The sequence below is a fragment of the Podarcis filfolensis genome, assembly GCF_964270895.1.
Source record: "Podarcis filfolensis genome assembly, chromosome: 9".
Classification (NCBI taxonomy): Eukaryota; Metazoa; Chordata; class Lepidosauria; order Squamata; family Lacertidae; genus Podarcis; species Podarcis filfolensis.
Genome location: NC_139610.1, coordinates 74857390 through 74881219, shown reverse-complemented (window position 1 = coordinate 74881219; position 23830 = coordinate 74857390). Strand labels below are relative to the sequence as shown.

The 23830-nt window shown below is 43.6% G+C and overlaps 1 protein-coding gene across 3 annotated transcripts; it reads right to left on the bottom strand.

Annotated features, from left to right (window-relative positions):
* Window positions 1–3296: 3296 nt before the first annotated feature.
* Window positions 3297–22179, bottom strand: LOC310742390 (C-type lectin domain family 10 member A-like). Of its 3 annotated transcripts, none has more exons than XM_083571822.1 (10): window positions 22048–22179; window positions 21130–21234; window positions 20950–21013; window positions 19145–19309; window positions 16064–16159; window positions 13891–13989; window positions 12881–12967; window positions 11844–11995; window positions 7961–8064; window positions 3297–3738 (listed from the first exon to the last, which is right to left on the bottom strand). In XM_083571822.1, the coding sequence occupies exons 3-10, from the start codon at window positions 20975–20977 to the stop codon at window positions 3579–3581; spliced, it is 891 nt and encodes a 296-aa protein (XP_083427948.1). In that variant the 5' UTR covers window positions 20978–21013; window positions 21130–21234; window positions 22048–22179; the 3' UTR covers window positions 3297–3578. The 3 variants fall into 3 exon arrangements, with proteins under 3 accessions (XP_083427948.1, XP_083427950.1, XP_083427949.1); XM_083571824.1 differs by having other exon boundaries at window positions 3297–3679; XM_083571823.1 differs by having other exon boundaries at window positions 22058–22156.
* Between the last annotated feature and the right edge of the window lie 1651 nt (window positions 22180–23830).

The following is a 23830-nucleotide window of genomic DNA, read 5'->3' as shown; positions in this document are numbered from 1 at the left end:
TCAGGCATCATCTGAACCAAGTCTGGGGCCTGATCCTGAAGAGTCCCAGTCTGCACAGGTTCCCCTGCCACAAGCACCAGCTGGGCCGAGTCAGGGGCCTGGGCCTGCCCTGGCTCCAGATGTGGGGATGACCTCCTTGCCTTCAGCTGGGCCATCACTTACAGCTGCTCCACTACCAGTTTGGTCAGGGGAGGCTGAGGTGGCCCCTGGGTCTAGTAACCCACCAACATCTCCCGAGCTCAGACTAAGGTCTGAGGGAAGGAGAGACCTGAGTTCTTGCAGGAGGAGTGCTCGCCTTCGGGTAAAACAGGGAGGTGAGTCGCTGGGGGATCAAGACCGGCCTCTACCCTGACAAAGATAAAAGGCTGTCGGACCCTGCCCCGGGTTGCAGGAGCAACATTGCTGTATGCTAGATCCTGCCTGAGATCCTGTACCTGTCCTTGCCTGGTTTCCTGCCTCATGTCCTCCCTTGGCCCTGACTCCCAGCAGAACCTTTGGATTCTGGTCCAGTCCTGGACCGCATTTCATGGGTTACCCCAAGGCACAGCACACCCACCTTTTCACTCTAGCCACTCACTCTGGATCCCCCCCAAGCAGACAAAGGCTGTGTTGAGGGGGTGGGCTCCTCCTCTGGGCCTATCTGGCCCATTGCTCAGCAGTGTGCAGACTCTCCTTGAGTGGGGTGTCAGAAAGGAAAGAGAACCAGGAGGACTGGGACTATCCTGCTGTTGGGTAGCAAAGGCAACCTCTGATTCCTTTCTGTCCGAATCAGTGCTCACACTGCGACTCTCAGCCTCTAACCCTGTCCTGGAAGGGCCTCCTTTTCCTGACACCCCTGTACCCCCAAAAAATCACTCAACCCCCCTGCTTCTAGCACCTCCCAGCTCCTTCCTTCCCCAGACTGCTCCTCAGTGTTCCACCACCATGATCTGGGGTCAAAGTCTTCTTCTTCCTTGGGCACTCACTGCCCACCAGTCTTCTTCATTCAACCAGTCCCTGACAGACTGCCTTGAGGAAAGGATAATCTCCAGCATTATTCTACTTCCAGCAGTGGTGGGTAAGAAATGTCAACAGGCAAGTTGATCCCAAAGTGGTCACCCACTGGACCAGCGTCAAGGATCAGGCAACTGTTGAGAGCTCCCTCACCCAGTGAAGGCAGGCACTGGGTACTTCTTGTCTTCACTGTTGAAACCTGCATGCTTGTTCACCTGCCTCTCACTCTGGCTCAGACAACAGAGCTGTTGAGAAGGAAGAGCAATATTTGCCACTGCCAGCTTGCCCTTTGGATCTCTGCATGGCAAGCAAGCGGGTGGTAGCAATGAGGAAGAATAAGAGCAGGGGTTGGTGCTAATGGGAGTCGGGAGGTAGACTCAGTGTGGGAGGGAGCAGAGGGTCCATGGAAAGTGCCTGGCTCAGGACTCCTCCAAAACATGGCACTGATAGTGGTCACCCCTTTGGGGCTTAAGAGCATAGGAAGAGCCCTGCTGGATGAGACCAAAGACCCATCTGGTCCAGCATCCTGTGCCCACAATGGCTAACCAGATGCTTATTAGCAGCCCAGAAGCAGACTCTGAATGTGACACCACTCTCCCCACCTGTGATTCCCAGCAATGACTGTTCAGAGGCATACTGCCTTCAGCTGCCTTCAGCATACCAAAGACATGGCTACTATTCTGCCTGGCTGCTCTGTCATAAGGGGAAATAGAAATCAAATGCAAGACATTTTCTGAACTCTTCCTGGCAGGGTGGAAGGGAGGCAAAAAAACACCTGTAATAATCACCCTGTTGAAGATTCATTCCCCGTGATTGCAGTCATGGGATTGTTGTCTTTCACATGACGGTGTATGTTTTGACTCCACAGAGTGGGAAGTGATGGAGACAGGATGTTTGTGTTCCTGTGTTCCGTGAAGTGGGACTATTATCCTTTGTTCTTTTTTCTCTTTGCTGTCTGATGCTAGAGAGAGAGGGAGCCATGTTGCAGTGCCCTGTGTGTGTTTATATGTAAATAAAGTAGATTAGCCAAAATGCTAAGTTGCTGAGGTCTGTTACGCAAGCTGCAAAGACTCTGTGGATCCCTAAGTGTGCCGGTGTCTGTTGGCATCGGTTGCTGTGATGTTCAGACTGAAGAAAGCTTTGAAGCTCCCGAATGATCAACCAGGAGGGAGAGAACATGCCAGTCGGGCAGGTGTCTCTGCCAGGGTCCTACTCGAGTGTAGGATGAGCTCCTGACACCCAACCCAGAAAACGACCAATGTAAACAGCAAATTGTCTTATGTCAGAGGTGGGAAAACCTTTTGGCCCCAAAGAACAGGTCCTTATCATGCTCAACCTTGTGGGCCAAATTTGTGGGCAGGACCACCCACCTGTCAATCACATGCCATTATGAGACAACCATTCTCTTTGCTAAGATAATGGCACTGGCAGGTCTGTTAAGCATCCTATTTCAGTAACTAACGGGTTGACCATGTTGCCATGGAAACAATTAAGCTAATGGTGCTCCCCAAAGGAGGTGGTAATTTTCTCATCTCATCACCTGTCTGAAGACCACATCCTCTTGTAGGGAGGAGAACAGGAGAAAAATTAGCTTTTGTTTAGTCAGGGAAAAAGCTGGAAAAAGAGACAGAGAAGCTTGACTTTGGTCTGCGCTGAGACTAAAGCTATGGCTTTGGAGATTTCCTTGGAAACCTAATGGGGAAGCAAGATGTCTTGGGGTGCTGATGCTAAATATTCCTAGGTTTAGACCATCTGCTTGGAGACACTAGTATAAATTTGGACCATATCTTGGTCTAGGATTATCAAATTTCAATTTTCCCGTGCTGAAGTCTGTACTGGAAACAAAAGGGTATAATTTTATTACTGGCTCTCATCATAAACTACCAGGCTATTTCATATCAGGATGTGGTAAATGGATACAGAGCTCCATAATTTAAATACTTTCAGTTAAGGCACATTATAAATTATATATATATATATATATATATATATATATATATATATATATAATGCATCTCTGCAAAAAGTCTCAATCGGAATGATTAATGCCTTCACCTTCTTCAAAGATTCTCATAAGCAATGTTTATATTTGTAACATTCAATTAGAACACAATGATATCTTAATTTTAAAGGGTGTGGGACAACCAGTGCTCGCTACCTTGTTTTGTTTTGATTTATAAATCACCTTAGAATCCTTCCCAAGGCTCTGGAGCCATAGAGCCAGTCAACTTCACCTCAGATTCCAAAGTAGTTTGAGTACCTCCAAGACCCGTGCCTTGTTTAAGAATGATGCAAAGCCATGGTAGATTTACCAAATTAATTTATTGCAACTCGAAGCAGGCTATGACTGAACTCTTCCACACTTTATTTTATTGGAGGTCCAAGTCTTTGTGGTTGCAAAATAAAGTGTCTTTTTTCCAGCATGGAGGAACCAGATTTGACAAAGTGCTTTTGACTGCTGATGTAAAAGACTTGAGCTCTTAAATGTCCTAATTCCACAACCTGGATAGTTGACTCTTTAAAGGAGGGATTGATGCATTGTCTTTGTTTTAGTGGAGAGATTGTGGAATCCAGTTTCAAGGGCTTCATGTGTACCATCTTTTATCAGGCTTCTTCTTACATATGCTCCGTTTTCGGACCCTGCAGTTGGTGTCTTCCCAACAGCCTCTTGAATCCCGGCAGAAACCTATTATATAGACACAGGGATTTGGCACGGTCAGGCTTGGCATACCAGTCCTCCAGAATCTAAAAACAAATGGCAGCACTAATCAGTAGTCAATTCAGACTGGATGTCTGCTCTCTCCTAGCCTAAAATCACCTTCCGTACCTGCAGACTGGAAAGGAGCCAACGCAGGGACAATTTCTTAAATGGGATCAACAGGGGAACTTTGAAAAATGGAATTTTTACATACTGCAAATCCCTATCTGATGAAACGAACAGAGGACTTTCCTGGTGCCGATGACGATTCCTCCTGGCTGTGACAGACAGGGTCTTGAGTTCTTCAGCTCCTCTCTGGTAGGCAAGGAGAATCATGCTGCCATCCCTCTCAACTGGCAAAGCAAAGGCAAACTCCTTGACCCCCAAAAAACCACAACTTGAAAAATGGAATCTATCCACCCAGAGGTGTAACTTCAAAGAAAGAGCACTGAGAGACACAGAGGAAAGAAGAAACAGCCCTGAAAACATTTGAGGAGGAAAGGCAAACAAGGCAAGACAAGACACTAATATTCTAAACAACGTTTGAAAGCTATAAGGCACTGACAGAAGCCCTAAGCCATGAAAACCTTCTGGGGGTGGGGCACAGAGGAAGGAGAGGCAGGCAGAATGTCCTCATCCTTATCATCAAATAGAAATTAATGCTAAGTAAAATTTCCATTTTTGCTTCATAAGGATGGAAGACACTTCTGGTAGGCAAACATCAGGGTAGTGTTCCTCAGTCCAAGGAGGCCTTCCTTGGCATCCACCTATTGTGGCAAGGCTCTCTGGAGGGCCTTATCCTCAAATACTGCATCAGCAGATGAAAGTGAGCCTATTTTATAAAAGGTAAAGATAAAGGACCCCTGACAGTTAAGTCTAGTCACAGACGACTCTGGGGTTGCGGTGCTCATCTCGCTTTGCAGGCTGAGGGAGCCGGTGCTTATCCGCAGACAGTTTTTCTGGGTCATGTGGCCAGCATGACTAAGTCGCTTCTGGCGAAACCAGAGCAGTGCACAGAAACGCCGTTCACCTTCCCGCCGGAGCGGTACCTATTTATCTACTTGCACTGACGTGCTTTCGAACTGCTAGGTTGGCAGGAGCTGGGACCGAGCAACGGGAGCTCTACCCGTCTCAGGGATTTGAACCACGACCTTCTGATTGGCAAGCCCAAGAGGCTCAGTGGTTTAGACCACAGCGCCACCCGCATCCCTGAGCCTATTTTATAGTGCTTTACAAAGCTTCACGGAGAAGGCCATGTTGTCACCCTACAAAGATCCACAATGGGAAAATTACCATTACAGGTAGCTGAGGTGGCTACCTTGATGAAAAATGCAGACTTGGAGGTCAGAAGACTAGGCCTCCTACTCTGAAACTCTTTGTGCTAAAGTGAGTGCCACCAGCAACACAGCCCTAAACATCAAAATGTTATAAGGGCAGGTAAACTAGGGCTCAAAGGGGAGAGCAGTCATAAAAACGCTCAAACTGGCAGCTGCATGCTAAGAGACATGAGGTATACCAAAGTCCAATCTCAGAAAAAGCCACTGATAAACCTCCCATCATTAAAGTGATTGATTTAGTGCTCAGATAAATCCAGGCGTCCAGCCTGCTTCAAAGGAGACATTCCGATGCTCTGAGCAACACGCAGAGATCAGCAGCAGCGGTCAGAGAAAGCTGTAAGCTCCAGTGCTTACTCTAGTGTGCTTAGATAAAGTCCACTCAGGATCTTAGCAGCTAAAAGCAGCTTTATTTAAGCAGAAACTATCCATTGTCGAACAGCATCATGAAAACACGTCCACTCTCCTCAAAAGCGAAAGTAGAGAGAAAGAACAAAGGCTGGAGACTCTCGGATATGACGCAGAATCTCCCCCCTCCCAAATAGTAGGCAGGGCGTACACTCTGAGCTGTTTAACCCTGTAAGCTCAGGTTCTTCTCACAGAGACCAGTCATAAAAACGCTCAAACTGGCAGCTGCATGCTAAGAGACATGAGGTATACCAAAGTCCAATCTCAGAAAAAGTCACTAATAAACCTCCCATGCCCAGCCAGGTGAAAGCAAAGTCAAAACATTCCTGTCTCTGTGGTGGAGATGGGATGGAGAAGGGAGAAGATGAAGACCCCAGGGAGCAGAGAGAACAGCAAAGGGAAATCAAAGTGGGAGACAGCGCTGAAATTAAGGCAGGGGAAGAAAACCTGCGCCATGAAAGATAACAGTAATAGAACAGAAATAGGCAGTGAACAAAGCAAAATTCAGAAGAAGGAAGGTGAAAAAACTTCACAAATTCAAGGAGGATGAATTTTTCAAAAAAAGGCCCTGTTGTAGACCACAGGCAGGGTTGTTCTGGAGAATGGATGACTCTTCCCCCAGTAGAGCAGCTGAAGAATTCAAGACACAGTCTGTCATGGCCAGCAGGGGGAACTCATTCCTACCAGGATTTTCTCCATCCCTATCAAGCAAATTACAGGTGAGTTAGTTTAACACCTATTCTAGGAAAATGGGGGGAGCAGGATGGATGGATAGATAGATAGATAGATAGATAGATAGATAGATAGATAGATGATAGACAGATAGATAGACAAATGATAGATAGATAGATAATCTATACTGTACATTGCAGTTACAACTCAGGAAAAAGGATCAATAGAATCTTCCTCCTATTCCCTCCTCCGCAAGTGAGATGAAGACAGTCCCATCAGCAAAATGCATTGCACTATAGTTGTTTGTGTGAATGTGGTAGGGACCTAATTGTCTTATCAGTTGAAAAAGTCATAAATGGACACTAGAGGACCATGGAATCATGAGTGACATGAGTTTTGAGTGACATTCATTGCTTTTACAGTGGTACCTCGGGTTAAGAACTTAATTTGTTCTGGAGGTCCATTCTTAACCTGAAACTGTTCTTAACCTGAAGCACCACTTTAGCTAATGGGGCCTCCCATTATTATTATTATTATTATTATTATTATTATTATTATTATTATATATAGCAAATGGTATGGTTTGCATGGGCCAAAAAGATCGCTGAAGAACACCACAAAATGGATGCAATGTCTTTGAACTGTCAGTGAACTGATCACGAACTGTGTTGTATAAGAGCTAATGGAATGTGGGAAACATCATAATGTTTTGGCAAAAACAGTGTGTGCCGGGAACGGTACGCGAAAGGAGGCTTGGAGGTGGGCTTTACAACTTTACACAACATTCAGATCAGATAAGAACTGTGAAATGATGCCAAGGACAAGGATGTGAGATGCCAAAAACATACCAACAACAAGGAGTAAGGAGTTGTGTAAGCTTCAGGAGTTGCCAAGCATCAGATGGACAACATTGTGTATAAATTGCAAAGCCCTCCAGCCTCGGTTGTGTGCCAGACATTGACAGCTGTTATCAACAGGCTCATCACAGCTATCTGCCAATCACCCATTCCCACCACCCTTCTGAGTAATACCCCTCCCCACCTTCTCACTATATAGAAGGATCTGGCAACTTCTGTTTCAGTGTATCTGAAGAAGTGTGCATGCACACGAAAGCTCATACCAAGAACTAACTTAGTTGGTCTTTAAGGTGCTACTGGAAGAAAAAAAAATTTTTTTTGTTTTGACTATGGCAGACCAACACGGCTACCTATCTGTAGCTGTTATCCAGTCACTCGTGACTCTTACTGGGTCTGATCAATCCAGTGTAGAGTGGTGAGTATGGGAAATGTATGAATGTGTGTGTGATTGAGTGCATGTTCCCTGTCTTGTCATGTTTGTTAATCAATAAAGCAATGTTATAGAGAAAATCCAACGTTGGTTGTGTGAGGTCTACTTGAGCCTTCCTAGAGTGTACTGGATCTCATATATGCTAAACACCTAAACAGATTAAAAGGACGTATTTATATCAATGTTTTTGACAATACAATAGAATGCAATACAATAAAATTTAATAGAAATTTTAAATTGACTTCCACCCTGTTTTTGCAGTGTTTCCCTTCTCCTCACGTCTTACTGCATCAAAATACACACTTTTCTCTACATCCCAATCCTTTACTTAAAATAGTTTATAATTTTATCATTCATTATTTTTTCCTTTATCCTTTTGCATCGGCTGTTCATATTTCAGTTACTGCTCATACTATTACTTAACTATAATGTATTTCTGATTAATCAAATACAATAAGAGGAAGGGGATCAAGGCAACACCACCCACACTGGGCTCATTTGGAAGACTGCAGAATGTGAGTGCAGAGAAGGAAAGGGTGCTACAATATAATTTTATTCAGAGACTCACGTGCTTTTAGGTGCCTGGTCATCAATACATTTCCATCCCCCAGTATTATAGACTCCAACCCAATGGTCTTTGTATGTAGGAAAGACTTGTTTCTCTATGAATTCCTACAAAGAGAACAGAAAGTATTTCCTAGAAATAAGGGGTCAGAATCTTTTTGCAAATCCTTTCATACTGCATATTTTACCTAGGAACACAATAGCACCTTCCAGACATTCTGCAGGAGTGAAAATTGCATGGAAAGGGAGAAAGTTGCATCAGAGACAGGCTCTCCTCTCCTATATTCATGTAAATAAATGTCTGAACAAGCTATACATACCGCTTGTGCAACATAAAAATATGCAAGGCCAATTTGTTTCATTTATTAGTTAACAGAACCATCAGAGACAAATTTATTCAGAATAGGTATCTCTGCAATCACTGCCATTCATTTCTTTCTGCCTCTTTCAACTCTCCTCACAGCAGTTTCTAAATCAGCTTGAGTTTGCAAAGAGGCAGGGAGTGAATAACGAATTGAAAGGGCATTCTGTGTCTGTCTGCTCTTGGGGTCTATAAACAGGGAATACTGGTGCTGACTGACAGCTGTATAACATCCTTTCCCAGTACAGTCAGGCACTCTAACTATGAAATAGATCATTATAATCAATCACCTGTTTGGCCAACACAACCCTCTGACTCAGAATGGTGCTGCACCAAGTACCCAGGTGGACACAGCTGGGGCGGCATAGGGCCACCGAGCTCATCCACCCAGCTCTCAGGTATACATGCTAAGTTCTTGACCCCTCTGCTTTGCCTGCTGTATTTCAGAATTTGGAGATGCCAGGCAACCAACCCAATGGCCAGGTGGTGGTGTTATGAAATGCAAGGTCAGATTTGAAATTGTATTATGAGGCTTCATGCTTTTGTTGGTTGAGGGATTGGATATTATTAGAGAATACAGATCTCTTAGATCTGAAAGGATTCGATTCAGATGGCATGCATATCTATGGTATGATAAAGTCAATGTTCATAAAGGATTTGGAAACCACATATTTCGTAAGTCACTGTATGAAGTATGGGATACATATAAAAATCTATTGGGAACGTAAAACACCATGGTGGCTCTCACCATTAGAGGCAATGAATGTGAAAAAGATAAATATGAATACAAATTGGGCCACCTATGAACAGTTAATGATGGAGATGGAAAACCAATGGAAATTAAAGCCGCGTGAAGAGGTTGAAATTTTTGTGAATGATTGGTTGCATTATCATCAAGTCAATGAAATGTTTAAAGAAGATAAAAGGAAAAATGGATTTGGATATATTAAATCGAGATTTGAATTGGAACTGTTAAACAATAAGTTTAAAATATTATCTAAAATGTATAAATTACTATTGGAATGGCATCTAAAAGATGAAGAAGTCAAATCAGTAATTATACATTGGGCTAAAGATATAGGGCATAATATACCAATGGATGGTTGGGGGAGGTTATGGAGAGAGGGAATAAACTTTACTGCCTGCAGTGCATTAAAAGAAAATATAATGAAAATGATGTACAGATGGTATATATCACCGGTGAAACTAGCCAAAATGTATAAAACGAATAATAAATGTTGGAAATGTAACAATAAAGAATGCATGTTTTACCATAGGTATTGGGAATGTAAAAAAGTGAAAGACTTCTGGGAAATGATTTATAACGAAATCAAAAAAATGTTGAAATATACATTTCCAAAAAAACCAGAAGCTCTTTTATTGGGTATCGTAGGTACAGAAATTTAAAAAAATGGTAAAAAACAACTGTTCTTATACGTGACCACTGCAGCAAGAATATTATTAGCCCAAAGATGGAAGCAAGAAGAAATGCCAACAAAAGAAGTGTGGCAAATAAAATTGATGGACAACGTTGAGCTGGCAAGATTTACAGGGAAAATTCGAAACCAACGGGACCAGCCTTTCCTAAAGGACTGGAAGAAATTTATGTTATATTTGAAAGACAACTGTAACTACTTGACATCGCTTGTAGGATTGCAAAAAGTTTTGTAAGGAGGAGTATTGTAAGGAGGACTATCCAGATTATTGTGAGAAGTATCAAGATTAGCTGATGTAAGATTGGGTCTAAAACAATAAGCATAGTAATAAAATGCATAATTAGAAAGGAATTCAGAAAACCATTAGAAGGGGTTGATGGAAGTCCTAGGCTATGACAGCCAAGGATTGTTATGTTGTGTTGGAGATGCTGTGCTGGAAAAAATGTGTAAAATTTAATAAAAATTATATTTAAAAGAAGAAGAAATGCAAGGCCTGTTCAGAATAAAACACTAGCAGTAAAACACCAGGGTGCTTGTTAATGCATATGTTACAGAAAATAGCATACAAAAACATTAAGGGAAATGCTTTGCAAATTGTGTACGTTTGGGCAAAATTGCATACAAAAATGTGTATATCGGAGAAGTACACACTACCATGTGAATAAACTGAATGATTATTCTTTTGTGAAAGTACGGAACTGAATTTAAGACTAGGGGTAAAAAGATTTGCCTGTCGTTATGGCATAGCCATGATCACCTAGGGATGCTACTTCTAGACATGTGAGCTGGAAATAGACATTGGATTTTAAACTGTGAAAGTGGCCCAAGAAAGGATTTTTGTGTGTGTACATACTTTTAAATAGATTTGGCATTTTCAGTGAGATTTTTGAAAAACAGGCTCATGTGTTTAATTCATTGTTTGTTTTTAGTTGTATCTGTATTAATTCTTGCCATGAGCCACCTTGGGACTGCACAAAGTGAAAGGCAGGATGAAAATAAACAAAACAGAACAAGAAGAGGAGTTATAGGTCTGGAGCTGGCAGAAGTTCACCACAATTTCTTTACATCTGCTGGATAGTAACTGCACCTTTCACTTGTGTGGCGGCCTTCCTTCCCAGCTGTCAACTGGATCTCCTCTTTCAACCACTTCCCCACCTGTCACCTGAGGAGGTAAAAATTGCCACTCCACCTTCAAGCCCAAGTGTGAGATTGCACTTAGAAACCCCTAATGCACTGCCTCTTTGCCCCTTGGCCAAGTCCTCCTCCTCATTTTCCTCCACTACAGTGGTACCTCGGGTTACATACTCTTCAGCTTACTTATGCTTCAGGTTACAGACTCCGCTAACCCAGAAACAGTACCTCGGGTTAAGAACTTTGCTTCAGGATGAGAACAGAAATCGTGGGGCGGCGGCAGGAGGCCCCATTAGCTAAAGTGGTGCTTCAGGTTAAGAACAGTTTCAGGTTAAGAACGGACCGCCAGAACGAATTAAGTACTTAACCCGAGATACCACTGTACTTCATACCATTTCCAATCCACTATGAAATCCACTAGCATTAGCAACATACAGTGGTACCTCTGGTTAAGTACTTAATTCTTTCCGGAGGTCCATTCTTAATCTGAAACTGTTCTTAACCTGAAGCACCACTTTAGCTAATGGGGCCTACCACTGCCGCTGTGCCACCGGAGCACGATTTCTGTTCTCATCCTGAAGCAAAGTTCTTAACCCGAGGTACTATTTCTGGGTTAGCGGAGTCTGTAACCTGAAGCGTATGTAACCCGAGGTACCACTGTAATAGAAAATGCCATCACCCTCAAGGCTTTGCCCATCACCTTGCTGCAGATGATGTAGTTTGGATCAGAGAGTCAGTCTTCAGACACCCATGGGCTTCACCTCATCTTTTATCTGGGTAGTGTAGACTCCGGTGCAAGGAGACGTTATGTCCCGTGTTGTGAACTCTCACCTCACACAGCAGCTCATAATCTCCTCCCACACTCTTCAACCAATCAACATACATTTATCCAGGCTTGAGACTGTACCATCTCAGAAGATTGTGCCCTTGGTTTTACTGCATTTCAGTGTTCTACTCACCTCCTCAGCTTGAGTTTCAATACAAATCAACATGGCTTTTTCATCTTCACAAAAGTCTCTTGCACCTTCCCACGTCCTTTCATTGTTTTCAAGGAAATAGAGGGCCCCTTTGTGGTGGATCCACTTTAACTGCATTTTTGCTTGAATCTCATCTTTAAATCAAAGCAGGAATAGGGAAGGAAAATAGGGTTGGGAGAGGTTATACTCATTATACTCCAGCATAATTTATAGAGATCTGACTTTCTGAAATGTTCGTTCTGATAACAAATACACTTATTTAAATGAAGTGCCATTTATTTATTTCCATTTCCATCTTTGCCTTCATCAATAGATTTGCAACCATTTTTCTCATTTATTTAACAAGATTAATATATTGCTCAATCAAAAAATGTCTCTAAGTGTTTTACATACAAATAGTACCTGATATTCATTAAAATAGCACATAAAACAGATTTTATAAATAGCAGGCATATTCAAATTATCAAAATATATAAAACCACAATTTTTTAAATACTCCCCCATACATAATAAAATTGCACAACTTGCCTAAACAAAACTGTTTTTATAGGCATAGAAAACAACACAGGAGAGGTGCCTGTCTAGTATCAATGGGCAGACAGTTCCATTTGTACAGGCTGCCAGATTGAAGGATCAGTTCTTGCAAGTGAGGAACAAACATTATGTGACACTTGTATAAATGTCAGTTCCAAAGACTTAAGCAGGCAAGAGAGAACATATGGGGTGAAGTGATCCTTCAAGTAACCTGGTCCCAAAGTGTTGAGGGCTTCATATACTAATAGTTACACCTTGAATTTTCCTCAGTAATAGAGTGGCAGCCAGTGCAGATGTCTGAGTGGGGGTACAACGGACTCCCCCTCCATACATCTTCTCTAGGAGGTGGGTATTTGAGACTGATTGGCAGTTTAGTCGAAACTGCACCTTCAAGAAATATGCAGATGAGGGAATCTAAGTTCAGTTTCAAGGCGGGTTCTCTCCATACTATGAAATTTAAGCATTGCTGTTCCAGAATAACTTACCAATTCCAGCTTGTACTTCACGTGCTTTGGCATCCCATACAAGCAATTCTTCTGCCAACTTCTGAGCTGCTTTAAGTATTACAGAATCTAAAGGATGCAAACAATTCAAGGCCGTTGTATCTCAACAGCTATACAGATATATTAGAAAGCCATTTCCCAGATTCTGGTGGCTTGTCATATTCTACCTCATGTAAGAAGATCAGAATTCTAATACAGTACCCATATAAGAGCAATCCTGGCTCACATCACCAAGGACAGAAAGCAGCTCAAACTTCTACCCAAATGGAACCCCCAAGTGTATACTTTTGCTTTTAACTGAGCCCATGCCAAAATACTTATGTCATAAGGTGGGAAAGATTTAGCTGTCTAAACTACTGACAAAAGTTGTGGTATCTGCAAAATTTCTAGTCCTATGAGCAACTGCAGGGGGAACAGCTGCCCCTCTTTCTGGGGAAGGGGTTGCACATGGATACTGCGCCTAACTCAGTCCCACCACAACCCATCCACTATGCTCCTTGCTGAGACAAGACTGGAAATAAGTTCTGTTGCAGAAGAATAACCCTGGGTGTGGTAGGAATGGTTCTGAATTTACTAACTAATCCATTGCCTCCTTGGATACCCAAAGATGTACTCTACATGGAGCTGGCTTCAGGCACCAGGCCTATTGGCATACCAACTCTGCGCTACAAAGATGTGACATTAAGACCGGCACCATGAACCCAACTGTGTGGGAATCCCTTGCAGACGACTGCAGTGGCTGGAGACAGGTTGTGCATCCATAGCAATGGCCAGAGGAGGAATGAGTGCTGGGAGGAGTGCAGAGAGAAGAAGCTCCATGGTGCATCTACAATAGTACAACCGGACACCTTCATCTGCCCCAACTACAGCAAAACACGTCTCTCCTGTATCAATCTCTACAGCTACAGCACGTGCTGTAACCTTCCAACAATTTGACTTCACTCTTTCGTTGTCTCCCAAGACAGACGGACACCAAGCAACTCATTGCTTACCGTTTTTGCGTTTGAGGGATGGTTGCTTTTTGATCATAAACTCCCTAATCTTCGCAACTGCTGTTCGTAGGGAGACTATTTTTTTTGATCGCTCATGATCTAGAAAAGAGGAAAAGAAATGGTGTTCCAGCACACTAGTACGTGTATGGCTGCACTCCTACCTTGGGATTACCAGGGCTAATATTGAATCAACATTCCCTGTGCCTTATCCCTGAGCCTCTTTTCAACACCAAATAAAGCAGTCCCTTCACAACCAGATCTTCAGACTAGAAGAGCAGGCAGCATTCCAGCAAAAAATGCTTTAAATTTACAAGGCTTGGACGAGTAAAAAGGTCTTCACTACACAATTTGTATTAATCAAAACTACCTCTCTTTTGCTTGGAGCCTAAAAAACAAGGTGAGCTCTCTCTGGTTCCAACAATGCTGAGCTCAATGGACCCACATTTTCACTCTGTACAGGTGAGTTTCTGAAGCCCAAAAGCTATGTTGGCTTAAAAGGTAAAGGGACCCCTGATCATTAGGTCCAGTCGTGGCCGACTCTGGGGTTGCAGCGCTCATCTCGCTTTACTGGCCGAGGGAGCCGGCGTACAGCTTCCGGATCATGTGGCCAGCATGACTAAACCGCTTCTGGCGAACCAGAGCAGCGCACGGAAATGCCGTTTACCTTCCCGCCAGAGCAGTACCTATTTATCTACTTGCACTTTGACTTGCTTTCAAACTGCTTGGTTGGCAGGAGCATGGACCGAGCCGCGGGAGCTCACCCCGTCGTGGGGATTTGATCCGCCGACCTCCTGATTGGCAAGTCCTAGGCTCTGTGGTTTAACCCACAGCGCCACCCGTGTCCCATTATGTTGGCTTAGGAAGTATCTAAAGAAGTGGTTTTCAACCAGTGTGCCGTGGCACTCTGGAGTGCCTTGAATGATGGTCAGGGGTGCCATGGACAGCACTGGCCTCTGTCCCTCTTTCCTTCCTTCCCCCCTCTGATGCCATCTTTCGTCTTCCAAAGCAACTACTCTATCCCAAACTTAAAAATGGAAAGCATAATGCTGGTGGACAATGAAAGAGGTTTAAAGACTTTCTCAAAGACAAATCTAAAAAAAGATTATATAAACACTGACAGTTGGGCAATACTGGCCTGTGAGAGCTTCAATTGGAGAACAGTCTTTACCAAAGGTGTCATGGACTTGGTAGATGCTTGAACTCAGGAAGAAAGGGAGAAATGTGCTAAGACGAAGGCACATTTGCCAAACCCTCACCATGATCAACTTCTTCCCGGAAACCTATGTCCCCACTGTGGAAGGATGTGTGGATCCAGAATTGGCCTCTACAGTCACTTATGGACTCACTGTTAAGACTGTATTCATGGAAGACAATCTTACTTGACTATGAGTGAGCGCTGAAGAAGTAGAAGCAGCAGCTTTCCAGGCCCCTGTGGGGCATTTAGAAGAGGCACCTCTCTTTGGGGCAAGGGGGTGGGGCAGCTCAGAGACCAAGGGCAGCAGCAGCGGCTGCCCAGAGGACTCCCAAGGAGAGAAGAAGAAGAGTTTGGACTTGATATAGAAGAAGAGTTTGCACTTGATATCCTGCCTTTCACTCCCCTTAAGGAGTCTCAAAGTGGCTAACATTCTCCTTTCCCTTCCTCCCCCACAACAAACACTCTGTGAGGTGAGTGGGGCTGAGAGACTTCAGAGAAGTGTGACTGGCCCAAGGTCACCCAGCAGCTGCAGGTGGAGGAGCGGGGAAGTAAACCTGGTTCACCAGATTACGAGTCCACTGCTCTTAACCACTACACCATGCTGGCTGGGGAGAAGGGGAGAAGAGAGGAGGGAATACTCCTTAAAGGAGGGTGTTTGAAAAGGGGTGAGGGGCTGCCAGCTCTGCAGGCAAGGGATGACCTAACTGGGCTCCTGAGCCCCACAGAGGAGCTGCAGAAAGAATGTAGTAGGTCAAGGGAGCCGTGGTTGAAAACCTCTGATCTAAAGTGTCTAGGGACAAGATTTCAGGGGTGTTTATTTCAACAGGCAAGATTTAACCACACCCTTAGCTCACTCTTTGAAATTAAGAGGATGTAAAAGGTCTTAGAAGAGGTTAGATTGATAGTCTTATTCACAATGAAATAAACCAAGTCAGGATAACACTAAAGGCTTTTCTTTGCAAAAGGAGTTGAACTTACAAAAAGCAACAGCTCCAATGGTGGCGAAAAAAAGGATCAGGCACATCATTATTGTAATAAATGTACCAACAGGAGATTGAAGAGCAGCTAGCTTCCCTTGAAAGACAAAAAAGAAAGAAAATTTGGCTTTAACTACAATGAGCCAACGTAAGACTTTTGCTTCAGTTAGTAATATAGCTTGGTCCTTGTGTGTGTGTGTGTGTGTGTGTGTGTGTGTGTGTGTTGCAGTACTTGCTTATATATACTATTATTTGCATATATACAACTATATAATGCTTTAAGAAACAATAGATATTAAATGAATCCATACATCATCAGGGGCGTTTTCCAAATGTATCTGTCTCAAATAATCTATATTTTCCCCAAACCATGCCCACATTCCCCACACCTGAAATCATATGCGGCTGCTTCTCTGCAGCAGAAGCCTGGGAACAACCAGTTAATTTGGATTGGCAGTAGTATCAACTGAGTCAAGAAAATGCAAATAAACAGATGAAGTTAATTAAAGTTCTTGAAGCCAGGTAACAAAACTATTTTAAGATGAGAAACATTTGGGTCGACAGTAGTTCCTAAGTAGAAGGGTATATTTCTATAAAGGAATTTATCACCCCCCACCCCCCACTATTTATTTATTTAATTTCATTCGTAGATCTCAGGATGACTCATAACATAAAAATAACAGTACAAAATACATAATTAAAACAAGAACAAGAGCAAATCAAAGCCGTAGCCTCCCCCCTCCCCCAAGCACATTTAGAAGTACAAAGAAAATTAATCAGACAAAGGCCAAGGTTGAAGAGGAACATTTTCGCCTGGCTCCTAAAGATATATAATGAAGGCGCCAGATGAGACTCCCTGGGGAAAGCATTCTACTACTGAGGCATCTGATCAAGGCCTGTATTTTAAAATGAGCTTAAAAGATATATTTGCAAATGTTTGTATGTTTCATGCCAGGCAGAAAAGCAGCTGGCTAAGTACTTTGGCAGTTGTTTATCCTCCTGAACAGGGCCCCCCTGATTTATAGCAGTAGCAGGAGACAAATTTCTCAAAGTTTTAAAAGGGAATTACAGGCTGGGAGCAAAGGTTATACTGACCCTACATATTACAGAATACAATCAAGCTGCAAAAACACTAATTAAGAGTTGGTAAATAGTAAGATTTATTGTTTAACAGAAAATAATACCATGTGACTCTAGCCATATTTTCCTAAAGTTAAAGGGCAAGAGCTAATGGGAAAAGCAGCTGGCTGGGAAAGGGGGGGTGTAAACTGAAGAGGCTTCTTTGAAGCTGTTTTTACTGAGTTCCTTTTTACTTTGAAAAGGCCTTTTCTTCTAAAAAGCTATCTATGTTATGTATGAGATTTTGTTGGCTTAATGTAATTATGCAAAGGATTTAGAAAGTAAGAAATGTTAGATTCTTATGTTAGATTATTATTTCATTGATGGTGTGTGAGAATGTGAACCCAAGATCTCTGTTTAGATAGAATGTAATAACATGAGCCATCTGTTTTAGCCATTTGTTTTGGAATGCAGGGGCAACAGGGGCAAAAGGTGATCTGGTAATTAAGGTGCCTTGTCGAGGCAAATGTAAGATATATGGCTACTTGTCTGCCATTTATGGATAGAAGGAAATATAGCTCTTTGTCTCCCATAAAAGGTAATAGGAAATGGGCGTATCTTTTATGATTGGTTCTAGCAAACAGCCAATAGGAATTTCAACCAGGCTGATTGGACAGAGGCAGCCAAAGGAGGAGCAAGGAGGCTGGGCTGAGGAAATATAAGTGCTGGCCATCAGGGCTGGAGTGGGCAGAGCTTTGGTAACCATATACCACTGTGCCTATCATTTATTTGTCTGACAAATAAATTATTAATTTAATTTCTCTATTGCTGCGTTGAATATTTCATTCCAGCTAAGCGTTAACCATGAACAGGGTGCTACACTACAGCAACCTTTGCCAACCTGATGTTCTCTACATGTTTCTGACTAATGCTTAAAAAATAATTATTATTTGTGTACTGTCCTTTATCCGCATATCTCAGGATAGTTCACAACATAGAAAATGTAGCATGAAAAAGACAAAATACATAATCAAAACAAGAACAAAAAAACCTAACCAATAACCACACCTCCCACAACACATTTCAGTGGCGCTGACCTGGGCCCGCCCACATCGTGATGTCATGACGCACACTGTCAGGGACTGGACTGAACAGGGAAGCTGGGAAGTATCCCCTCAGTCTGCTCAGCTTCTCTCAGAAGAGGAGGGAGAGTGGGAAGGTTTTCCCCCTTGTCTCCAACAGTTTCAAGAGGAGAAGAAAACAGAGCTGAATTATAGCTGAAGGTAGTGGTGGAGGAGGAGGGAGTGAGAGAGCAGACGGCAGAGACCTCCTTGGAAGGTTTGGGAGATCCTCCTTCTCCAAGGGCTCGTAGGTCCCTACACATTCAAGAACAAATAATACGAAGGAGTATGACTCCTGGGACTTCCTGTAAACTTTCAGGATGTTGTTGGGGATGTTTTGCCTCTGATGCTACTGGGGAAGAGAGGATTCTCCATGCCTGACACATGCTGTGGCATCATGATGTCAAAGCACATGGTGGGGCATGAGATCCAGCAGCGCGGTAGTGACCCCTCCCACCTGAACTCCTCTCCCCCCCCCCAATTCCACACTCCCTCTTCCCTTTTTGTGCTTCTCATTACAGGATGAATAATAATAATAATAATGACAATAATAATAATTTATTATTTATACCCTGCCCATCTGGCTGAGTTTCCCCAGCCACTCTGGGCGGCTTCCAATCGAGTGTTAAAAACAATGCAGCATTAAATATTAAAAACTTCCCTAAACAGGGCTGCCTTCAGATGTCTTTTAAAGATAAGATAGCTGCTTATTTCCTTGACATCTGAAGGGAGGGCGTTCCACAGGGCGGGCGCCACCACCAAGAAGGCCCTCTGCCTGGTTCCCTGTAACTTGGCTTCTCGCTGTGAGGGAACCACCAGAAGGCCCTCGGCGCTGGACCTCAGTGTCCGGGCTCAACAATGGGGGTGGAGATGAACCACTGCTAGGTGTGCAATGTACATACCTGCCATATTTTGCTGTCGCTTTCTCATTCCTATTTTTGATCTGGAACTCACATTGGATCTAGACCCCACATTGGATCGGGACCCTATGTTACTTTTTGATTCCATATTAGTTCTGGAACTAAACTGGGACTTGGAAGCTCTTTCTTTAGCTGCATCCTGTGGCACTGTAAAATAACAACTTCTCTTTAAAATAAATATAAAGAAATTACACAGCACTAAGTAATGTACATACATAACAGACTACTTCCTAAATATTGCAAGGTGTGGGGGAGAGACTTCTGATAGCGAGTGATCTGATCAATATGACCAGGAATACAATGGGTTGGATATAAGTGTATAGACTGCATGGTGACCTCTTTTTGTTGCATGGATTACCTGTTTCCTAAAGTGGTTTATTTTATTTTATTTTATTTTAACCCCACTTTTTACTCCAATGAGCTCAAGGTGGCATACATGGTTCTCCCCCCTCCTCATTTGATCCCCCAAACAGCCCTGTGAGGTAGGTTAGGCTGAGAAGCAGTGACTAGCCCAGTGTCACCCAATGAGTTTAATGGCCGAGTGGGGATCTGAACCCTGGTCTCTCAGGTCCTAGTTCCTTAGCCTTTTCTTGGTTAGGATCTTGAGGGTTCTTACTGCTGAACTCACAATGCTTCTGATCTAGATATGTATAGTAGTCTTATGCATCCAAATCCAAATTTCTGCTGGCGTCATGATGGCAGGGCAGAAAATGGGACCTGGCTGCTCTCCTCCTCCTCTCCTCCCATAGGCATTTTTTAAAACAACAACAACAAACCTCCCATTGATATGGTTGGAGAGCGGGGGCGTTGGAAGAAGCGGAAATTTTTTGGATCAAGAAGATCCAAAGTCTTAGTGATATTTTTATTTTTTAAAAAAACTTGTTCTATTTCACCATCCCCTTTCCCCCCTTTTACTGCAAAGGAAGGACAGCGGCTAAAGTTCCTGCAGATGCAACAAGGAAAGGAAAGGAATGTCCACAAAATCCTATGGCTGTTGGATAACCTCACAAGGACCATAAAATTAGGCACTTGGCTGGGCACTGTGAGAACAGAATGCTGAACTAGATAGGCCTTTGGTTTGGTCCAGCAGGGTTCTAATGACCTTCAAAATACTCTGCCAGGTGGTTCGCATCCTGAAAGCAGAAAGGTGGGGCAGGAGCTCAAAAAGGGATAAATAATAATAATAATAATAATAATAATAATAATAATAATAATTTATTTATACCCCGCCCATCTGGCTGGGTTGCCGCAGTCACTCTGGGCAGCTTCCAACAGAACACTAAAATACAATAACCTATTAAACATTAAAAGCTTCCCTAAACAGGGCTGCCTTCAGATGTCTTCTAAAAGTCTGGTAGTTGTTTTTCTCTTTGGCATCTGGTGGGAGGGCGTTCCACAGGGTGGGTGCCACTATCGAGAAGGCCCTCTGCCTGGTTCCCTGTAACTTGGCTTCTCACAGTGAGGGAACTGCCAGAAGGCCCTCGGCACTGGACCTCAGTGTCCGGGCAGAATGATGGGGGTGGAGATGCTCCTTCAGGTATACTGGACCGAGGCCATTTAGGGCTTTAAAGATCAGCACCAAGACTTTGAATTGTGCTCGGAAACGTACAGTAACCAAGACATAACCTTCTGCCCCCCTCCTTGATATCATACTCCCAAGACAAAAGGAAGGAAGGAGGAGTCAGAGGGGCAGAAGGGACATATTTGGGCCTCACTCCCAAGAGGAGAGTGTGGGTCCTGTTGTCCTGGGTTCCTCTGAAGAGAAAATACAAACAGAAACAACTTGCCTTCTGCGAATGTCAGACCTCCTGCCATTTTAACTGCTCATTCGGATTGGCTCCTCACGTCATCCTATGTTCAGAACCATATAATGGAGTAGACCGTTAACACAGCTTTTAATTAAGAATGTAGTGGTTAATGAGCAGTTGGAAAAGCAGTGAGCATAAATAAAAGTGGAAAGTGCTTACATTGCTTCATTGATGGGGACTTTTCCTTGGCTGCCATTTTACCTCTTCATTTTAAGTGGTATTTCATCTTGGGTTCCTTCATGTGACAATGTAGTGGAGCGAACTCTTAAAATAATAAGGAAAAAATAGAATTTAAAGATAATATCACCTTGCCAACAAAGGTCCGTATAGTTAAAGCTATGGTTTTCCCAGTAGTGGTATATGGAAGTGAGAGCTGGACCATCAAGAAGGCTGACTGCTGAAGAACTGATTCTTTTGAATTATGGTGCTGGAGGAGACTCTTGAGAGTCCCATGGACTGCAAGAAGATCAAACCTCTCCATTCTGAAGGAAATCAGCCCTGAGTGCTCACTGGAAGGACAGATCCTGAAGCTGAGACTCCAATACTTTGGCCACCTCATGAGAAGAGAAGACTCCCTGGAAAAGACCCTGATGTTGGGAAAGATGGAGGGCACAAGGAGAAGGGGACGACAGAGGACGAGATGGTTGGACAGTGTTCTCGAAGCTACCAGCATGAGTTTGACCAAACTGCTGGAGGCAGTGGAAGACAGGAGTGCCTGGCGTGCTCTGGTCCATGGGGTCACAAAGAGTCGGACACGACTAAAGGACTAAACAACAACAACATCCTGCCCCCCACCCTCAGTATTTAAGCAAAATTTTTACTGCCACCAGGGTACCTCTATGAGATTACATCTCTCCCAGCAGAACAGGAGAACTGGAACTTTGCGAGTGACACCTAAATGATAGACCAGATGCTCTGCAGGATAAGACCCAGTTGAACTGGTAAAGGACTTCTTCCTGCTTGAGAGCTAAGGAAGCTGCTGGAAATTGTACTAGCTGGGCAAAATACCCAACAAACTGATGCAGTGGGTATAAAGTAGTTTCATATGAATAACATTTATAACATTCACTGTGATACCGTGGGATACCGCTGGGATATTGTTGTGCCTCAGTCAGTTCTTCTTCTCTTTGCCTTTCCGTTTGTTCCTGCAGCTGTTCGTTCCTTCAGCGGCTCAACCACCTAGCCCTTTGATGCAGAACATTCCAGAACTCTTCTTGTTCAGGTTCTGCTTCTCCCTGATTGGGCATGACAAGCAGCCAATCAAGATTCCACACAGAGCATATACCTAGGAAAGCTATCTTATGGAATTATTATTATTATTATTATTATTATTATTATTATTATTATTAAAATTCCTTCTGAATTCAGGCAGCAGTAGCTGCGTGAGGCAGACACAACAGCAAGGAGGACTGAATAGCAGTTGCAGTCACAGGTTCCTCACTGGCTGCACCAGGGAGAGCAGAGGGGAAATGCCAAGCGATGGCATCTACAGTTGCAGAGAGGAGAGAGGCTGCCTCGGGGAAAGGACTATACCTAGGCTTATTCTAGCTCCAACTGTGGTGAGCAAGAACTGCCACAGGCAAGTGGATCCCAAAGTGATCACTCACTGGACCAGCATCAAGGACCAGCATGGCTGGGCAACTGCTGAGGGCTCCATCACCCAGTGGAGGAAGCCACTGACAAAAGCCTCCTTGCCTTGCTCTGGTGACAGAGGGGGCCTGGGGCTGCACGACATCACTGTGACGTTTGCACGTGACGTTCGACATGTAATGCAGACTGCCTGCAGCGTGGGCGCATGGCCGCGTAGAACCTTTTTTGGGGGGCGGCCCCTTCATTGAAAATTTATGGGTGCCTGGGCCCACATGGCCCCATATAGAGGACTCCTATGCCTCCTTGTCTTCACTGTTGAAACTTGCATGCTTGTTCACCTGCTTCTCACTATGTCTCAGACAACAGTGGTAGTGAGAAGGAATCGCAGCAACGAAAAGGGAAAGCCCACACAAATGAGTTGAGGGAAGCAAGGAAGTAGTGGAAATAATGCAATCCCCCATGAGTATCCAGAGAAGGAGGACATATTCTAGTTAGAAGATTGAGTGCACTATATTGCCAACTGCCCTGTGTGTTGTGGTCTTGCTCCAGAGGAAGCCTCAACGAAGTGAAAGCAGAGTAAAAATGCTTAAACACTGAAGGCAATATAAGCATCTAGTTTGAAATCCATATGTCTGGATTTTTAAGGACATTACAGGGATGTCAATGGCGGAAGTGATGTCCAGGGGGAAAAGCAGCGATTCCACATACAAATCACCACTCAAATGAGAGAAAAAACACACAGAAACAAAGTCCAGTGGTACCTCTGGTTGCAAACGGGATCCGTTCCGGAGGCCCGTTTGCAACCTGAAAAGAATGCAACCAGCCTCTGCGGGTCGCGATTCACCGCTTCTGCGCACACATTTGACATCATTTTGCACGTCTGCGCATGTGCGAGTGGTGAAACCCGGGAATGACCCTTTCCGGTACTTCCGGGTTGCCGCGGGACGCAACCTGAAAACGCTCAACCTGAAGCAAACGTAACATGAGGTATGACTGTAGAGAGAAAACCAAGAAAGAAAAAGAGAATGAAACCAGGCTCCTTCTGTCCTGTTATTAAAAGACACAATGACCTTGGGAAAAAGATTATAGGATCAGTTCATTCTTCTTCTTTTTTTAATATATTTTTTATTGGTTTTTACACATATTTTCCAAACATAACATCCCATCTTATACAACATAACAAACCTTTGGCTACCACATCACAGCCTGAGAATTCCTTCAACCTCGACTAATGGTTTTCTAACTTTCTTTTGGCTTCCATCCCCAACAA

Coding starts and splice junctions, on each gene's coding strand:
- LOC310742390 (XM_083571822.1), bottom strand. CDS start 20,977: ATGGCAGGAGGTCTGACATTCGCAGAAG. Junction 19,310..20,949: donor AGGTCTGACATTCGCAGAAG/GCAAGTTGTTTC, acceptor GTTATTTTACAG/TGCCACAGGATGCAGCTAAA. Junction 3,739..7,960: donor GACCAGGCACCTAAAAGCAC/GTGAGTCTCTGA, acceptor ATTTGTTTTTAG/ATTCTGGAGGACTGGTATGC.